Source organism: Manis javanica, chromosome 3 (assembly GCF_040802235.1).
Source record: "Manis javanica isolate MJ-LG chromosome 3, MJ_LKY, whole genome shotgun sequence".
NCBI lineage: Eukaryota > Metazoa > Chordata > Mammalia > Pholidota > Manidae > Manis > Manis javanica.
In genome coordinates, this window is record NC_133158.1 from 209,641,704 (window position 1) to 209,657,521 (window position 15,818).

Here is a 15,818-nt window from a genome sequence, read left to right on the forward strand (position 1 = left end):
TGGTCCTCACTTCTCAGAGCGGCTTGCGCCATCCTTTCCCCACCCTCAGTGCCGCCCCTTATCTTCCCCCCGGGTTTCCTGACACTTGTCAGTCTGTCCCCCCTTTTCCATCCATCGGCTCACGCTCCGGGTAGCGGGGAGACGCCCTCCCCACGGTAGGCCCTCGCCCCTGGCCCGCCTCTGCAATGCGGTAAGGGAGAGGCGCGTGGACCGGGCAGGTGGAGGGAAGGGGCGCGGGGGCGAGGGGCTGAGCCCTCCGGTCTTGCCTCGCCTGCTTTGCCCCATACTTACCCTGGCACCGAGAGCGGTCAGCGCGCTCCCAGCTCCGCATCCATTAGCCGGTGGTCTGTCCGCTTCACTTCCGGAGCGCGGGGCTCCTGGCGACTCGGGCCTCCCCTCCCTCGCGTGCGCGCTGCTCCCCTCCCTCCCTCCCCTCCCCTCCGCGCCCCGCCCCCGCCCCGCCCGCGCCGCCCTCCTCCCTCCGCTGCCGCTGCCGGGAACTGGCAGCCTCTGTGCTCCCGCTGCCGCAGCGGCCGCCCTCCCAGACCCAACTTTGCTGCTCTCCCGAGCTTGTGCGGCGGCGGGGATCGTGGGCAGGGAGGGGAGAAAGCGGGGTCAAGGGGAGGGACCGACAGGGGTGGGTCGCCCGTTCGCCAGCCCTCCTTCTTTTCCATACACCTTGCATTAGGCGGAGAGAGGCAGCCGGGGCAGCAGCCAGGGTTTGTGCACAGAGAAAGGCCGACTTTAGGGACCTGCAGACGGACGGACGGACGGAAAGGACCCTCCCTTAGCTCCCGCGCGATGGCCGAGAGGAAGCAATCCGGGAAGGCGGCAGAGGACGAAGAGGTCCCTGCCTTTTTTAAAAACCTGGGCTCAGGCAGCCCCAAACCCCGGCAGAAATTCTGTGGCATGTTCTGCCCGGTGGAAGGGTCCTCGGAGAACAAGACCATCGACTTCGACTCGTTGTCGGTGGGCCGGGGCTCGGGGCAAGTGGTGGCTCAGCAGCGGGACGTCGCCCACTTGGGCCCGGACCCGCAGCCACTGTACTCCCGGCAGGGCCGGCGCGCCGGCGGGGAGCCATCTGTTGAATCCGGCCGGAAGGTGGAGATCCGGCGGGCCTCGGGCAAGGAAGCCCTGCAGAACATCTACGACCAGGTTGGTATGGGGGTGCGTGGAGCTTGAAACCGAGGACTAGGCGCTGGGATCGCCTCCTCCTCGCCGCCCTCCAGCTTGGTGGAGAACCGAGGATCCCCGCATGCTCACCATCCTGCCCCGCTTGAATATTGCATCCCGCATCCGTACGCGCACCCCGCCCTACCCGCCCCTTCTCCGTCCAGGGTGCGGAGAAGCTCGGCCTCGGCGGTGGGCGTCTGTGCGCCCACAAAGGCTGTCCGCCTCCCTGGGCCTGGGAGGTAGGGGGTGGGGGTAAAGGATGGGCTGATCCCGGACTGGGGGTCGCATGGCTGGGGGTGGGGGGTGGGGGGATGGGCCGCGGTTCCATTCTTCTTAAATCCTCCCGGGCGGCATCCGATTGCAGCTGTGGCTGGCTGCCCCACCCTTTTTTGATGCAGCTCAGAGCGTGCAGTGGAGGGTTCGCGAGAAGGCCCGAGGGCTTCCCGGGGGTCGGGAGGGGCGGAGGCTTGGACGGCCGCTCCTGCGCGCTCTCCCACAGCACTTCCTCTGGGCTCTCTGGGCGCGCGTCCCGAGCTCGGGGTCAGGACCATGGTCAGCGCCTCCCCGGCCCGCCCCGGAGAATCTCAGCACCCTATCTCCCCTTCGCAGAACGAGAAGAGGGAGGTGGTGGAGTCACCGAGGAAACTGAGACTCTAAATACCTCATGTGGAGAACAAAGTTCCGCTAAGTATCTCAGCAAGGGCTTCCCAGAGCGCTTCCCCCGCCATTTGGGAGACGCTTTGGTGATGGAGACTAAGTGGACTATTTTCAAAGGGTAAAAAGAAAAGAAAAAGGGAGAGAAAAAAATCCCTCACATCTTGAACCCCTAGTACTATGTTAATGGGGAAACAAAGAAGACCGACTTGGTACACCTTGATGTTAGAAAATGTTTGTCATCTCTGGCAATTACGGACAGTGCGTTTCAAGTGCAGTAGTCTCTCACACCACGTTTTTTTTCTTTATCAGGGTGACCTTCATACTTGTGCAATTTTTTCCCACAGCTGTCATTTCTCAGCCGATAAATTACAATGCGGAGTGTTTTAACACTTGTTTGCTGCGTCTCTTCAATGCCCATTGGCGAAGATGAGAAACCAGTCAGATTGATTAGTTATTGACTGCCTATTCTATGCCTTGTCCTTGGGGTCAGGAGGAAGGTTAGATATAGAGTTCAAGGTGATTTCTTAAAGGGCTTCCAGAGCAGTTGGGAGTGGCCTGTACTTACTCCCTGATTCCACAAGTATTGTTTGCCATCCAGGTTGTGTGCTTAAAGTGAATGCGCTGGAGAACAATTAAGAGTTGGTGATGATAATGGCTCCGACATGTTAACTGTTTCCTGAAGTGGCATAGAATTTTGCAGCTTTTGACTTTTACGGGACCAGTTCTAGGAAAGATGAACTATTTGCTGTCATAGTCAAAGGGGGAGGGTGTCTAATTAGTTGATTCCTTCTCCTGAATCTTGTCCTCTGATTTTTTCATATAGGGAGTACTTGGTCCATATTTCACTGTGAGTCAACCTGAAGAACTTTTTTTTTTTATTAAGGTATCCTTGATATACACTCTTATAGAGGTTTCACAAGAAAAACAATGTGGTTATTACATTCACTCTTATTATTGAGTCCCCTCCCCATACCCCATTGCAGTCATGGTCCACAACCTGAAGAACTTAATCCAAAAACTCACTCTGTTCCAAGTGATCAGACAATTGAAGGAAAAGTTGCTAATAATGTAACTTATACCGAAGCTGAGTGTGATACTTCCCTGTGTGAGACATTGGAGGGCGAAACCATGACTGTACAGCATCCTCATCTTCAGCAAGTTGTGCTGGTAATTCTAATGTCCTTAAGGGAGCAGAAAAACACCTTGAGATAAGGAAGAGATCATCTTAAAAAACGGCAGATTGGGGAGCTGAGGTTGAGAGTGGCCACCCTTATATGGCATATATATGATGGCAGTTAATTAAAATTCAAGTTTGAAAGGCAAAGTTTCACTGGGTTGAATAACACATCTCTTTCCCTGTCCATTTAGAAGCTTAGATGTTTGATCATCAGAGCTACTTGTTTGAACACTTCCCAGATTTAATAGAAATTCTAAAATGTAAACCTTGGGCGCATGGAATGGGTGATTTGAAGAAGACATACCCAACCAAAACCCCAGACAGTTTCAGCCTCTGCAAACCCACATTTGCCTTAGTATTTCCGCAGATTGCCCTGAATTTTCTTTTTCAATCTTCCCTTATCCCAAAAAGGCTATTCATATGGGATTTTTTTTTTCATTCACGACTAAGAGCATTTCCCAGAATCAGTACTTTGAGTGTTTGAATATTTCATAGCTATACAAGAGAGAAAAAGCACTTGGAGAGTGTGCGTGTATATATGTGTATAACAACGGTGATTTCCAGAAGCACAGTTGGGCCACCATTTTGACTGAATTGAGTGGCCATTACTTAGTTTTCAGTGAATGAGCAGGGTGACTGCCAGCATCTCAGTGTATTTCTCTCTGAAGCCCAGGAACAGAGAGGGGGTGGAGGAGAACCAGACTGAATGGATCCTTGGGCCTCGTGCCCTCCCTCTTCCCAGAAATCTGTGTTTATAGGTGCTGGTAATGTATGGTCAGATGTGGCTTTGTCTATCTGTGGCTCTGAGGGTCCTGCTGTTCCTCTAGCAAAGCCTTGGGAAGGAAGAGAACAGGCTTGCTTAGCCCACATGCCACGTGGCTTGTGGGGGATGAGGCAAGGTTGAACACCAGCATTTGCATTCACAGGGGTGAGCAGGTCTGGAAGCAGTGGGTGTGGCTTGGGCTGGGATGTTAGGTTCCCACAGCAGGCAATGAGAATGAGGAAAGCTATCTCATTGCTCTCATTTCCCTTTGCGGCCTTGGGAAAGTCCATCTTGGGCTGCAGTGAAGTTAAATTGACTACCACTTGCAAGGACTCAGCCTCTCCAGAACAGATGGCTAGAGGGCAGCATTGCTGGCCCAATTCCCCCTTGCCAGTGCCCAGGGGACCCCAGCTCCCTCCCTTCCTCCTAGGAATTCCCTCCATTCCACCTCAGACACAGTTTAGCCAGAACCAGCTATTCAGCTAGGGATACTGGGCCATGGGCATCCCTCCCTAAGGGGCTTCCAGGCCCTTCTCCTTAGAGGGGCAGGGGAGCGTGCCAGTGAGTGGGTGCCAGTGAGTGAAGTGTACAGGAGTGCTGCTGAACTTGGCAAAGTCTCCAAGTCGGTAAAATGCTTTCTGAGCTTCCCTTGCATCCTGTGTCCCCATCCCTCTCCTCATATTGATTCCCTTCCAGTCTTGGGTGCCCGGGGACTGCTGCCCAATTACTGTTCAGTGCCACTCCCATCCCATCCTGATGGTGAGGCTCCTTCTAGATCTTTCTTCCTCCAAAAAGCAGTGGGTTCTGAAGGAAGAACCCCCTCCTCCCCCTTTGCCCTCCTTTCTCCCATTCAGAATCCCTTCCTCACGTTAATCTTAGCTAGAAAGAAATCCCAGTGATTGAAGGCGTCCATCCCTTATATGTGAATGACTGATACACAAGTTGTCCCCAGAGATACTTGTTTGACAATAGGCTAGCCTATTCAATAAAATGAATGTCTAGCCAGTGGGATGTGTGGTAGAGATTTGGCTGGGAGCCTAGACCAAGGACATTAATTTGATATGTTAGAGACCACATTGTTTCAAAAGAGGAAACACAAATATGAATGCTTATATGTTCAGGATTCCAAAAACCCAAGGCCCATCTGGGTTCAAAGGGAGAAGGGTGCTTGGGGAGGAGAAGGAAATGGTGATGACCCATAGTTATGACTGCTTATTTGTTTATTTCATTGCTTAATGATTAAAGTAATATATCATTAGTTAAATTTTAAAAATTAATTGTGGTAAAAATACAGATAACATAAGATTTACCACTTTTACATGTACAGTTCGATAGTGTTAAGTATATTTATGTTGGGCAACCCATCTCCAGAACTTTTTCATCTCGCAAAACTGAGACTGTTCCCATTAAACACTAACTCCCCACCCCTCCCCTTGGCCCCTGGTGGCCACCATTCTGAGTACTCCAGGTACCTTATATAAGTGGAGTCAGACAGTATTTGTGCTGTTGTGACTGGCTTATTTCACTTAGAATAATGTCCTCAAGGTTAATCCATATTATAGCATGTGACAGGATTTCTTTCTTTTTAAGGCCGAAAATTTTAACAGGTTATTGATGGTTAAACAGTTGTTTAATTAATAGGTCTGCAATGAATTAATTGTGGGAGGCAGTACGAAGGGTCACGTTCGGGATGAGATAGTCTCCCCCAGCCCAGGGCCCCAAGGCCTGAGTACAAGAAAACGCTCTACCATCTTCCTGCCTTGCAGCTCAAGGCTGGGGAGGAAAATTGCTGTCACTGACCCTCCAGAGACAACATCTGGCCATGACCTCTTGAACGTTGCGTAAACTCATGGACCAGAGCAATTAGGAATGGGCTGGGAGTTTCTTACCCTTGGTAAAGGCAAGCCAGGTGTTCTTGTGGGTTCTGGAGCCAGTGTCCCTCTCTACTTCCCCGAGAAAGTAAAAGAGAGTCAGAATTGAGCATAGATTCCAATGGACCCTACCCTTGAATGTCAGGAGCTTGAAAGAGATGTACCGACTGTCCCATCATCTTGCTCTAGAGGTGGAGAAAGCTGTGCCCAGATAAGCGATGTTTCATCTCATGGGACACAGTTGACAGTCCCAGGACCCGAATGGTGGCCTGTCACTGCTCAGACCCACTGCCGGCCTTTGCAATCCAGAATAGAACCTTGTGTTTATGCGGCATTCTTTAATCCTAGAACCTTTATATTGTACATCCTGTAATTTAGAACACATAGACTATATCATTTTAAAACTTGCTGCAACACCCTGTGTTGTAGACACTACCCTCTTTCTGAGAATAAGGATACTTAGACTAAGTGATGTTTAATGACCTATCCCAAGGTCTACCTAGTAAGTACATGAACTAGGATTTGAAGGTTTCCTGACTCAGAGCGGTATTTCTTGCAAACATACCATTCTGCAGCTCAGTTCCACTGCCAAGCATAGTTAGTGAATTTAAAGGTGCAATTTAGTTTTGCAGGCAAAATATCTCATATCCCACTACCCATCTGTTTTATGGAGTAGGCCCTGTGCTAAGTGCTTCATATGCACCGTCTGATTAACGCTAAGACAACTATTAAGTGGCTACTAATGTTACCCTTATTTTGCAAAAGAAATAATCTGAAGGTAAAAGAAACTTGCAAAGCAACTTGCTAATTAAAAGCCAGAGGTAGGATTTGAATCCAGATCTGTGGTACTAAAGAGACTGCTAATCACTGTGACATACTGAATTGCTTTCTACTTTATTCTTTTCTCATTTTATGTCCAAAGAATTCACTTTTATGAAGAAGTACTGAGTGCTTGCATTTTTGTTTTCAGCTTTGCAATGTACCATTTGAAGCCATTTATAAAAGGACTGTTGGTCTGTCTTTATGAACGTGCCCTAAACTGCTGATATTCTGTCCCATCATTTTTTTTTTAAACACAAGAAAAGTCTCCAAATATCACCAGGACGGGGGCCAACTCTGACAGTATGAATGATATGCTTTACTAAGATTGGAGCAATGTGATGACAATGTGATTTTTCTGCTTGATGTAAATCATAAACTACAAGCAAATAATGAGGGAAGAGTCAATAAAAGCATTGGCAGGTGGACTGCTGGACGCTTGAGTGCTTGGTTGTAGCTCATGGCAAAGGCTGGTCACACAGGCCAAGAGCTGCCCCCAAATAGTGCCTTAAAGAGGAAGCACCTGGTTTTGAAGGTGGCTTGGGGTTCATTTTGGGGATATGCATGGACAGCTTGCTGGGGCTCTGGTTCCAAGGCAGCTTTCGGGCAGAAAGGACTCAGATAGGAGTCGGGAAGCATGGAGTGGTCCTGCCTCTGTCGTTCACCGTTCACTTCAGTTGCGCAGCCTGTACTGTCACCCAGGCTGGGACATCAGGCTGGGCCTTCATCTCTAGGGCAAACTCCCCTTTCCACTAAAGGCCCGGAAAGAAAACATAGGTGTCTCTGCTGTTATATATATATATATTTTTTTTTTAAATAATTGAGGCAAAAATCACATAATATAAAACTCTCATTTAAATTAACTTGAAGTCTACAACTCACTAATTTTTAGTCCAGGCACAATGTGGTGCCACCATCACAGTCTAATTCCAGAACATTTTCATCATTCTGAAAAGAAATCCTTGAAGCAGTCACCTCCCATTGCTCCTCCTCCCCAGCTTTAACAGCCTTTTATCTCCTTTCTCTCTCTGTGGATGTGCCTGTTGGGGCCATTTCATGTAAATGGAGATGCACAATCCGCGGCCTTTTGGGTCTGGCGTCTTTCACTCAACATAATGTTTTCAAGGCCCATCCACTTTGTATCTGTGTCAGTCCTCCATTCCTTTTTATTTTATTTTTTATTTTGTTATTATTAATGTACAATTACATGCAGAACATTATGTTTACTAGGCTCCCCCCTTCACCAAGTCCTCCACACAATCCCCATTACAGTCACTGTCCATCCGCGTAATAAGATGCTGTAGAATCACTACTTGTCTTCTCTGTTGTACAGCCCTCCCCGTGCCCCCCACCCGACATTTCTCCACTCCTTTTTATCACTGAACAATATTTCATTGTTTGTATAGACTACATTTCATTTACCCATTCACCCGTTGATAGACACTTGGGGTGTTTCCACTTTTTGGCTATTACAAATAATGTTGTTAATAATACTCTTTTACAAGTTTTTGTTTAAACCTATGTTTTTGGTTCTCTTGGGTATATACCTCAGAGTGGAATTGCTAAATTCTATGGTAATTCTATGTTTAACTTTTTGAGGAGCAGCCCCACTGTTCTCCACAAGGGCTGCACCATTTTGCATTTCTACCAACACTCAAGGATTCCAGTTTCTGCCCATCCTCAATAGCACTTGCTATTTTCTTTTCTTTTGATTGTAGCCATCTAGTGGGTGTGAAGTAGTATCTCATTGTGGCTTTGATTTGCATTTCCCTGATGACTAATGATGTTGAGCATCTTCTTGTATGTTTATCGCTCCTTTGTATATCCTTGGAGAAATGTCTATTCAAATCCTTTGCCCATTTTTAAATTGAGTTGTCTTTCTTTGTGGTTGAGTTGTAGGTGTTCTTTATATATTCTGGATACTAGCCCTGTATCAGATAGAAGATTTGCAAATATTTTCTCCCACTCTGTGGTCTGTCTTTTCACTTTCTGGATAGTGTCCTTTGATGCAAAGAAGTTGTTTTAATTTTGATGAAGTCCATTCTATCTATCTTATCTTTTGTTGCTTAGGCTTTCAATGTTATGTTAGTCCTGACTGTTCTCAAAACTGCTGGATCAACTGAAATCTAGCAAAGATGTTCTAGGGCCTCATTTCCTAGAATCATATTCATGTAACTAAATCCTGTTGTTTCACGGGAACTTTGAAATTTGTTTAGAGTAACATTTGCCATAGTTCAGTTTTCTGGAGCGCTTTGTGTACTGTGCACATCTGATTTTTCTGTCCCGTGATTCTGTTCATATAAAAAAGTTCTTTTGTGTGTTCACACATGTATATAGTATATATGTGGTGATTTGGGAGTGGCAGGGATGGTGGTGAGGAATGCAGTGACTAAGAAACTGAATATGGGAAAAATAGATTTGAGAACCTAATTGAATTCAATTTTTATCTTGTTCTATTTTTTAGAAATAACATGACAAAGTACAATGTTTATTATAGATTACACTGGTAAACAAATATTTTTAAAAAGAAAGAAATCATTGTCATCTTATTATCTAGAAATAAACACTAATAGCATTTTACTGTATTATTTCTTCCAGTCTTTATACACCCACCAAAAATGAGTGAGAAATAGTTTTTTTTCAGCATCCCTGACGTCACAGGGTATTATTGTTTTTATAGATATTTCCCAAATTGATAGGTGACAAGGGGTATCCTACCTTTTGTCGATTTTCCTGTTTATGTATTCATATTTTAAACATTGATTTGTGAAACAAAGTGTATCCTTTTTAATGTGACTTGTTAAATTGGTTCTTACTTTTGCATCTGATTTTTTTATGGCCTTTATTTTTTGTCATCTAAATTTAAACTTTACATAGCTAAGTCAATTCATCTTTTATGACATGTTTTATTGCCTTTCAAGATTATTATTTAACTTATATTTTCATCTAAAACATTTTGGGTTTTGTGTTTATTCACATTTGAATCTCTTAGTCAATTTTTGTCTGTAACTTGAAGTAAAGTATAACAGTTTCCTAGTTAGTTAGCCAGTTGTCCTAATTGAGTAAGTGATGTTTCTCCACTTATCTTTGATATATTCAACTTTTATGTATGTCTGCATGTTTTTTGGCTTTCTGCTCTGCTGCATTGATCTGCCTTACTAATTTCACAGTGGTTCAATACTGCTTAAGTCTCTGTTCCTTCATTCCGATATGATTTTTATCAGTTACATTTACACATTGAATTATAAGAAATATTTATTTTTAGGAGAGTAAACCTTTCTACCTAGTTTATGTATGTCTTGCCATTCCTTTAGATATTTTGTTCTAGTCCTCTGAAGTTTTTCATTATATTTATTCTCAGATACTTTGTTGCAATTGTGAATGGGAAATCTCCCCATTAAGTTTTCTTTACCTTCTGGGAAATTCTTGAGTTTTATGTTAATTAATAATAGATTGCCATATTGAATTCACTTTTCATTCTAATAGTTTTCAGTTGATTCTCTTGGGACAGATTTATTTTCAAAATTAGTTTTATGTCTTTTTTTCCAATGCCCTCATTTATTATTTCTCTTCTGTGTTCGATTACATTAGACCTTCTAGAAGTATATTGGATAACGGTGGTAATATTAGGATTCACTGTGTGATTTCTGACTTTGATGGGAAGGCCTCTATGCCTTCATTATTGCTTGAGACAGATAGTTTCTGCCACATTCAATAACCATTCAGTTCTTCCGTGGGCACAGCCGGGGTCCTTCAGCCAGAGGAGGACCTCAAGGAACACCCACTGCAGTTGGGTGTGTTAGGTTTGTTACTTGCAATGAGGTAGAACACACAGCATGGAGAACTGGGGTGTCTCTGTGCGAGGACCTTAGAGAGATTTGGGGGGAGGTCCAAGGAGGCGAGGAGTCCCTCCAGACAGGGTGCTGTCGGAAAGGGCGGACAATTCTATGCTTGGGCATCTCAGTAAATCCAGACTAGACCAAGGCTAACGCTGTGATTGGTAGAGAAACAACAGCCACTCCTAGAAGTCAGGATAGGGGATGCTTAGTATTTTGTGACTTGGACACTGGCTTTGCTTTATTAGGCAGGATTGTGGAGGCTCTTGCTTTTTTTTTTTATTTTTTTTTATTTTTTATTTTTTTTAAATTGAAATAGATGTTTTATGATTGTTTTGTAAGACCCCAGAACAATATTCACATCTCTTGAGTTTGTCTACCTTTTTTTTTTTTTGAGAGGGCATCTCTCATATTTATGGATCAAATGGTTGTTAACAACAATAAAATTCTTTATAGGGGGGTCAGTGCTCAATGCACAGTCATTAATCCATCTCAAGCCTAGTTCTCTTCAGTCTCCAATCTTCTGAAGCATAACGAACAAGTTCTTACATGGTGAACGAATTCTTACATAGTGAATAAGTTCTTATATGGTGAACAGTACAAGGGCATTCATCACAGAAACTTTCAATTTTGATCACGCATTATGAACTATAAACAATCAGGTCAAATATGAATATTCGTTTGATTTTTATACTTGATTTATATGTGGATCCCACATTTCTCCCTTTATTATTATTATTATTTTTATTTTTAATAAACTGCTGAAGTGGTAGGTAGATGCAAGATAAAGGTAGAAAACATAGTTTAGTGTTGTTGTCTACCTTTTTTTTTTTTTTTTTTTTAAAAAGGTGATTAGATTTAATAAGATACTGACAAACATGAACAGATCTAGAGGCAAACAGTACATGCTGAGTGATAAAGCCAGTCCTTCATCTTTAGCAGCTCCTAATTTTTTTTTTTTTCCTATTATTATTATTATTTTTATTTTTAATAAAATGCTGAGGCTCTTGCTTTTGTCTTGGCTCACTGCTCACCAAGTGGCCTTGTCTGACTTCGATGCTCTATGGAATTCACCCGCAACAAGGCAACACCCAGGCCTCACTGAGTGAGAGGATGGCTCTTGGCAACTATTTTCTGTTTCTACTGTTAAAACTAGGGTTTGATGTGGTAGGTTACATCCTGTATATCCATTTCTGTTTTACAGATCTCTTCCAACCCTCCACTGAAAATGCCAAATAGTTTCCTAAATGTCCCCCCTACCCACTCATGATATGTCCTGTCCCTTGTTCTGTAACATTTTTGATAAGTCTGACATTTTTTCCCTTGTATTACCGTCAGTTCCGGCGCGATCCCTTCAGAATCGTGTTTTAGCAGAGGGGTGTGTGAACTGTCTCTGGCCTTCCTCCCTGCCTACATGTACCAGTATCATCTTCTTTATTAGGCTTGCAGTTTGAGGACTGATTCAAGCACCAGCTCCTTGTCTAATTCTCACTATCTGGTGCCCTGGTTGTAGACTTTGGCTTTCACACGCCAGTTAAGTCTCAAAAATAAATTTGGGCAACAGCCTAAGGGTTGCCAAATTCTTATGTTGCCAAAATAGGGATTGCTACATGGTATCCTCTCATAAAATGAAGAACATTTTAGCAACAAAACTATTCAAGGGAAAAATAACTCTAGAATTTAAAAATATGCATAAATTGAGTTTTATAAAAAAATTAAAAAATTAAATATATTCTCCTTATTTTTTTCCCTTTGACCTTAGTTTGTGAGCACTTTGCCCAGGCGGCCTGGCATCAGCTGCCAGGCCAGCACTGGGTGAGGCGTCTCTCTACTCTCCTGGCCTGCCCTTTCCTGCTCAGTGTCTTCCCAGGAGTTATCTCTGCTGGCTACAGATAGCTTATATGGTAAGACACGCAGACATGGCAGTGGCTGTTATGAAGGAAGGATGTTTTATATTCGCAGATCTCTAGAAACATGAGGCAACATGCATGTGGGGCTGCAGGGGGAAGTGGCAGAGTCAGTCCGGAGGCAGGAGTTAGGGGGGACGTGGGTAAGAGCCATTACTATGGCTTCTGGGAAGGAGCAGTCAGGGCTGCTTTTGGAAAATTTTAGTGGACCCCGGGGCATAGGGGTTGTCCCTGGTTATCTGGTACCTGGCCCTGGGGTGACTAGGACAGGTGGATAGTGGCCCAGAGTTTAAGAGCTTAAAAAAGGAGATAGATCAGGGTATGGGCTCTGGATCGATTGCTTTGAACATGGAGGTTGCTCTCCCGGGAGAGGCTGGGAATCCAGGAATGGGCTGTGCTGGGAGGACAGGCTCTCCGGGGGGAGTGAGGCTCCAGGTGTCCGAACACCAGGGATACGGAATGTGAAAAGACATGGCTAAGGGAACCACACCAGCTGGCGACAGTAGACCTAAGATTATTCTAGATTCTGGCCTTAGGTGTCTGTTGGTCTGTAGGTTTATGGAATTATTGGGAGCTTTTGTACTGCATGATCTTCATGGGTATTTTAGCTGGAATGTTCTACCTGGAGTTTCTGGCCTAATGCTGTTTTCAAGTCTGGAAATCCATAATCTGACTGTTAAAAAATGTGCTGTGTGTTCTGAATTACTGTCAGAAACCCTAAAAGCAATGGAGCTAAAATCTGCCCATTATGCTACTGGTGCTTTTTATTTACTTTTATATCAATGAGCTACATGTCTTACAGGGCATATGATATGATTTTGCCAAAGCTGGTAGTGAAGATGGCTAGAAAAAAATCAACTGCCAACACTGTCGTCTGTGGCTCTACTCACTGAATCTCCTCCAATTTTGATGAAAGAATTAACAAAAGCAGGGTTTCTGGAAAGGATCACTTTACCTCCTGACCACGAATGCACGTGGCAGCGGTGGGCACACTAATGATTTTTGTAGCAATCTTAGCTTAATGACGGTGCACCAGCAAAAGTCTATCGTGCAGTGCTATTCTTGAATTAACCTTTAACTGATCTGTGGTATTTTGGTCACATCTTAATTATGCAGGATTCCAGAATTAAGCCCTGCAGAGAATTATCCAAGTTTGGAATCAGATAAGGCAATGCAGGGACATCCTACAAACGTCTCAGGTTCAATAGGACTCTGGACTGCTTTCAGAACCCTTAATATTTAACAGGATTACCAGTCGGTTCCTTTTCCTTCCTTTTGGCTGTTCAGTTAGGTAAGAAGATGTACTTCTGTGTGAAAGCCAGTCCAGTGTTGTGTTTACGCTCAATTCTTGTTGTTTCCTTGAATGTCATTGGAGAATTTTGTGTGCAGATGTTAGGATGAGTTTACCTTATTATGGAGGGCTTTCTGATTACACCAGATTTGCTTTGAGCAAATTACCTATTTCTTCTAATACTGGTTCTTCGTTTGAAAGGTGGGCATCCAAGTAGGGACCTTATGGAGTTATTATGAGGCCTGAATGGAGGATTGTGTGTAAAATGCTTGGTCTGAGTACGGGCTCAGCAACTTAGCTGTTAATATTGTAAAATGAATGGGAGATGGACGTGTGCATGATTAATTAGAGCATCGTTTGATGAGGTCCTAGAAGAGGTATGGAAGCATTACTTTGGAACGCCAAGGTGGGAAAAGTTTATTTTCCTTTAATTTAAGGCCACAGACTACAAATGGATATTGAATGCTTTCTAGTGTGAAGACAGGCGCTCTTATCTCCTCTCCACTCAAATCTTACACACACTTTCCATCCCCCTTCTCTCAGTGGATGACTCCACTTCGTTCCCTGGGAGGTAGGGGAGGAAACAAGGTTTCAGAGAGGGACCCACTCATTTCATCCCCAAGTTTGTCTTCTATCACTTCCTGCTTCTAGCAGGAGAAAGGCCCCTACTGTGTCTGTGGCCGTCGTCTCATGTCGGTCCTCAGTACCAGCACTTCCTACTTCTGCAACTGTCCACGCCTGTCGCCATCTACTGGATCACTGCTGTCAGCACACAGTCATCCTTTAACACCGGCACTGCGAAACAGTAAACGCAAAACACTCACTTGACAACAATCCTCTCCCAGTACAACTATCATTCTCCTCCTCCTCTTTTTCTAAAGTCTTATCTGTATTTGCTGTCTGCATTTCTTCATCTCCCATTCACTGTTTGGAAAAGTGAGCTTTATGTCACACAGGAATATATTATTAAACATAGAGATAAAGCAAAAGCCCACTTTGACCCCAGTCCCCATCCTGGCCACTCTCCTGATCAGAGTCAACCAAGGTTTATCTGTTCCTTTGAATCCTTCAGGCCCTTTTCTACATATGTACATGTTTATATGTCCTTGGAGAAAATGTAGTTATTACATGTGTGTGTACATATGTTTTACCTGAATGATATCACTGTTTATCAGCAACTTGTCCTTTTCTATCTGTGTTTCAGAGGTCTGTGTTTTTTTTTTTATTAAGGCATCATTGATATACACTCTTATGAAGGTTTCACATGAAAAACAATGTGGTTACTACATTCACCCATGTTACTGAGTCTCCCCCACACCCCAGTGCAGTCACTGTCCATCAGTGTCATAAGATGCCACAAAGTCAGTACTTGTCTTCTCTGTGCTACACTGTCTTCCCCATGATCTCCCCAACCATGATGCCAATCATGGTACCCCTCAGTCCCCTTCTCCCTCCCTCCCCACCCACTCTCCCCCACCACTCCCCTTTGGTAACCACTAGTCCCTTCTTGGAGTTTGTGAGTCTGCCTCTGTTTTGTTCCTTCAGTTTTGCTTCATTGTTACACTCCACAAATGAGGGAAATCATTTGGTATTTGTCTTTCTCTGCCTGGCTTATTTCACTGAGCAAAACACCCTCTAGCTCCATCCATGTTGTTGCAAATGGTAGGGTTTGTTTCTTTCTTATGGCTGAATAGTATTCCACTGTGTAAATGTACCACATCTTCTTCATCCATTCATCTACTGATGGACACTTAGGTTGCTTCCATATCTTGGCCATTGTAAATAGTGCTGCAATAAACATGGGGTGCATATGTCTTTTTGAATCTGAGAACTTGTATTCTTTGGGTAAATTTCTAGGAGTGGAATTCCTGGGTCAAATGGTATTTCTATTTTTAGTTTTTTGAGAAACCTCCATATTGCTTTCCACAATGATTGAACTAATTTACATTCCCACATTACAGTCTAGGAGGGCTCCCCTTTCAGAGGTCTCTGTTATATATGCATTATATTAGCTCATGTAAACGTATGTCTTCGGAGCTGCCGCAATAATAATAATTGCTAATATTTACTATGTGTTGGCCATGTCTCAAGCACTATTCTAATTGTTTTATATGTGGTTACATATTTAGGCCTTTCAATCACGCTGGAGAGGAGGTATTGTTGTTTCCGTTTTAATGAAGAAATAGAGGCAGAAAGAGACTAAGTAACTTGTTTAAGGTTATGTGCTCCGTAAGTGATGAGGTTAGGATAGGAAATCAGGCATTTGGCTCCGGAGTCTGTGCTGTTAATCACTACATTGTTCTACCATATGAATATGCCGTGGC

General features: G+C 44.1%; 1 protein-coding gene across 1 annotated transcript in view; it reads left to right on the top strand.

Annotated features, from left to right (window-relative positions):
• The first annotated feature begins 658 nt into the window (after nt 1-658).
• The window catches only part of DPYSL2 (dihydropyrimidinase like 2), a 107,532-nt gene continuing 92,372 nt past the window's right edge, over nt 659-15,818 (top strand). Inside the window, exon 1 of the mRNA XM_017654412.3 lies at nt 659-1,155. Within this exon, the coding sequence (XP_017509901.1) occupies nt 802-1,155 (354 nt within the window). The 5' untranslated portion in view covers nt 659-801. The remainder of the gene's footprint in view (nt 1,156-15,818) is intronic.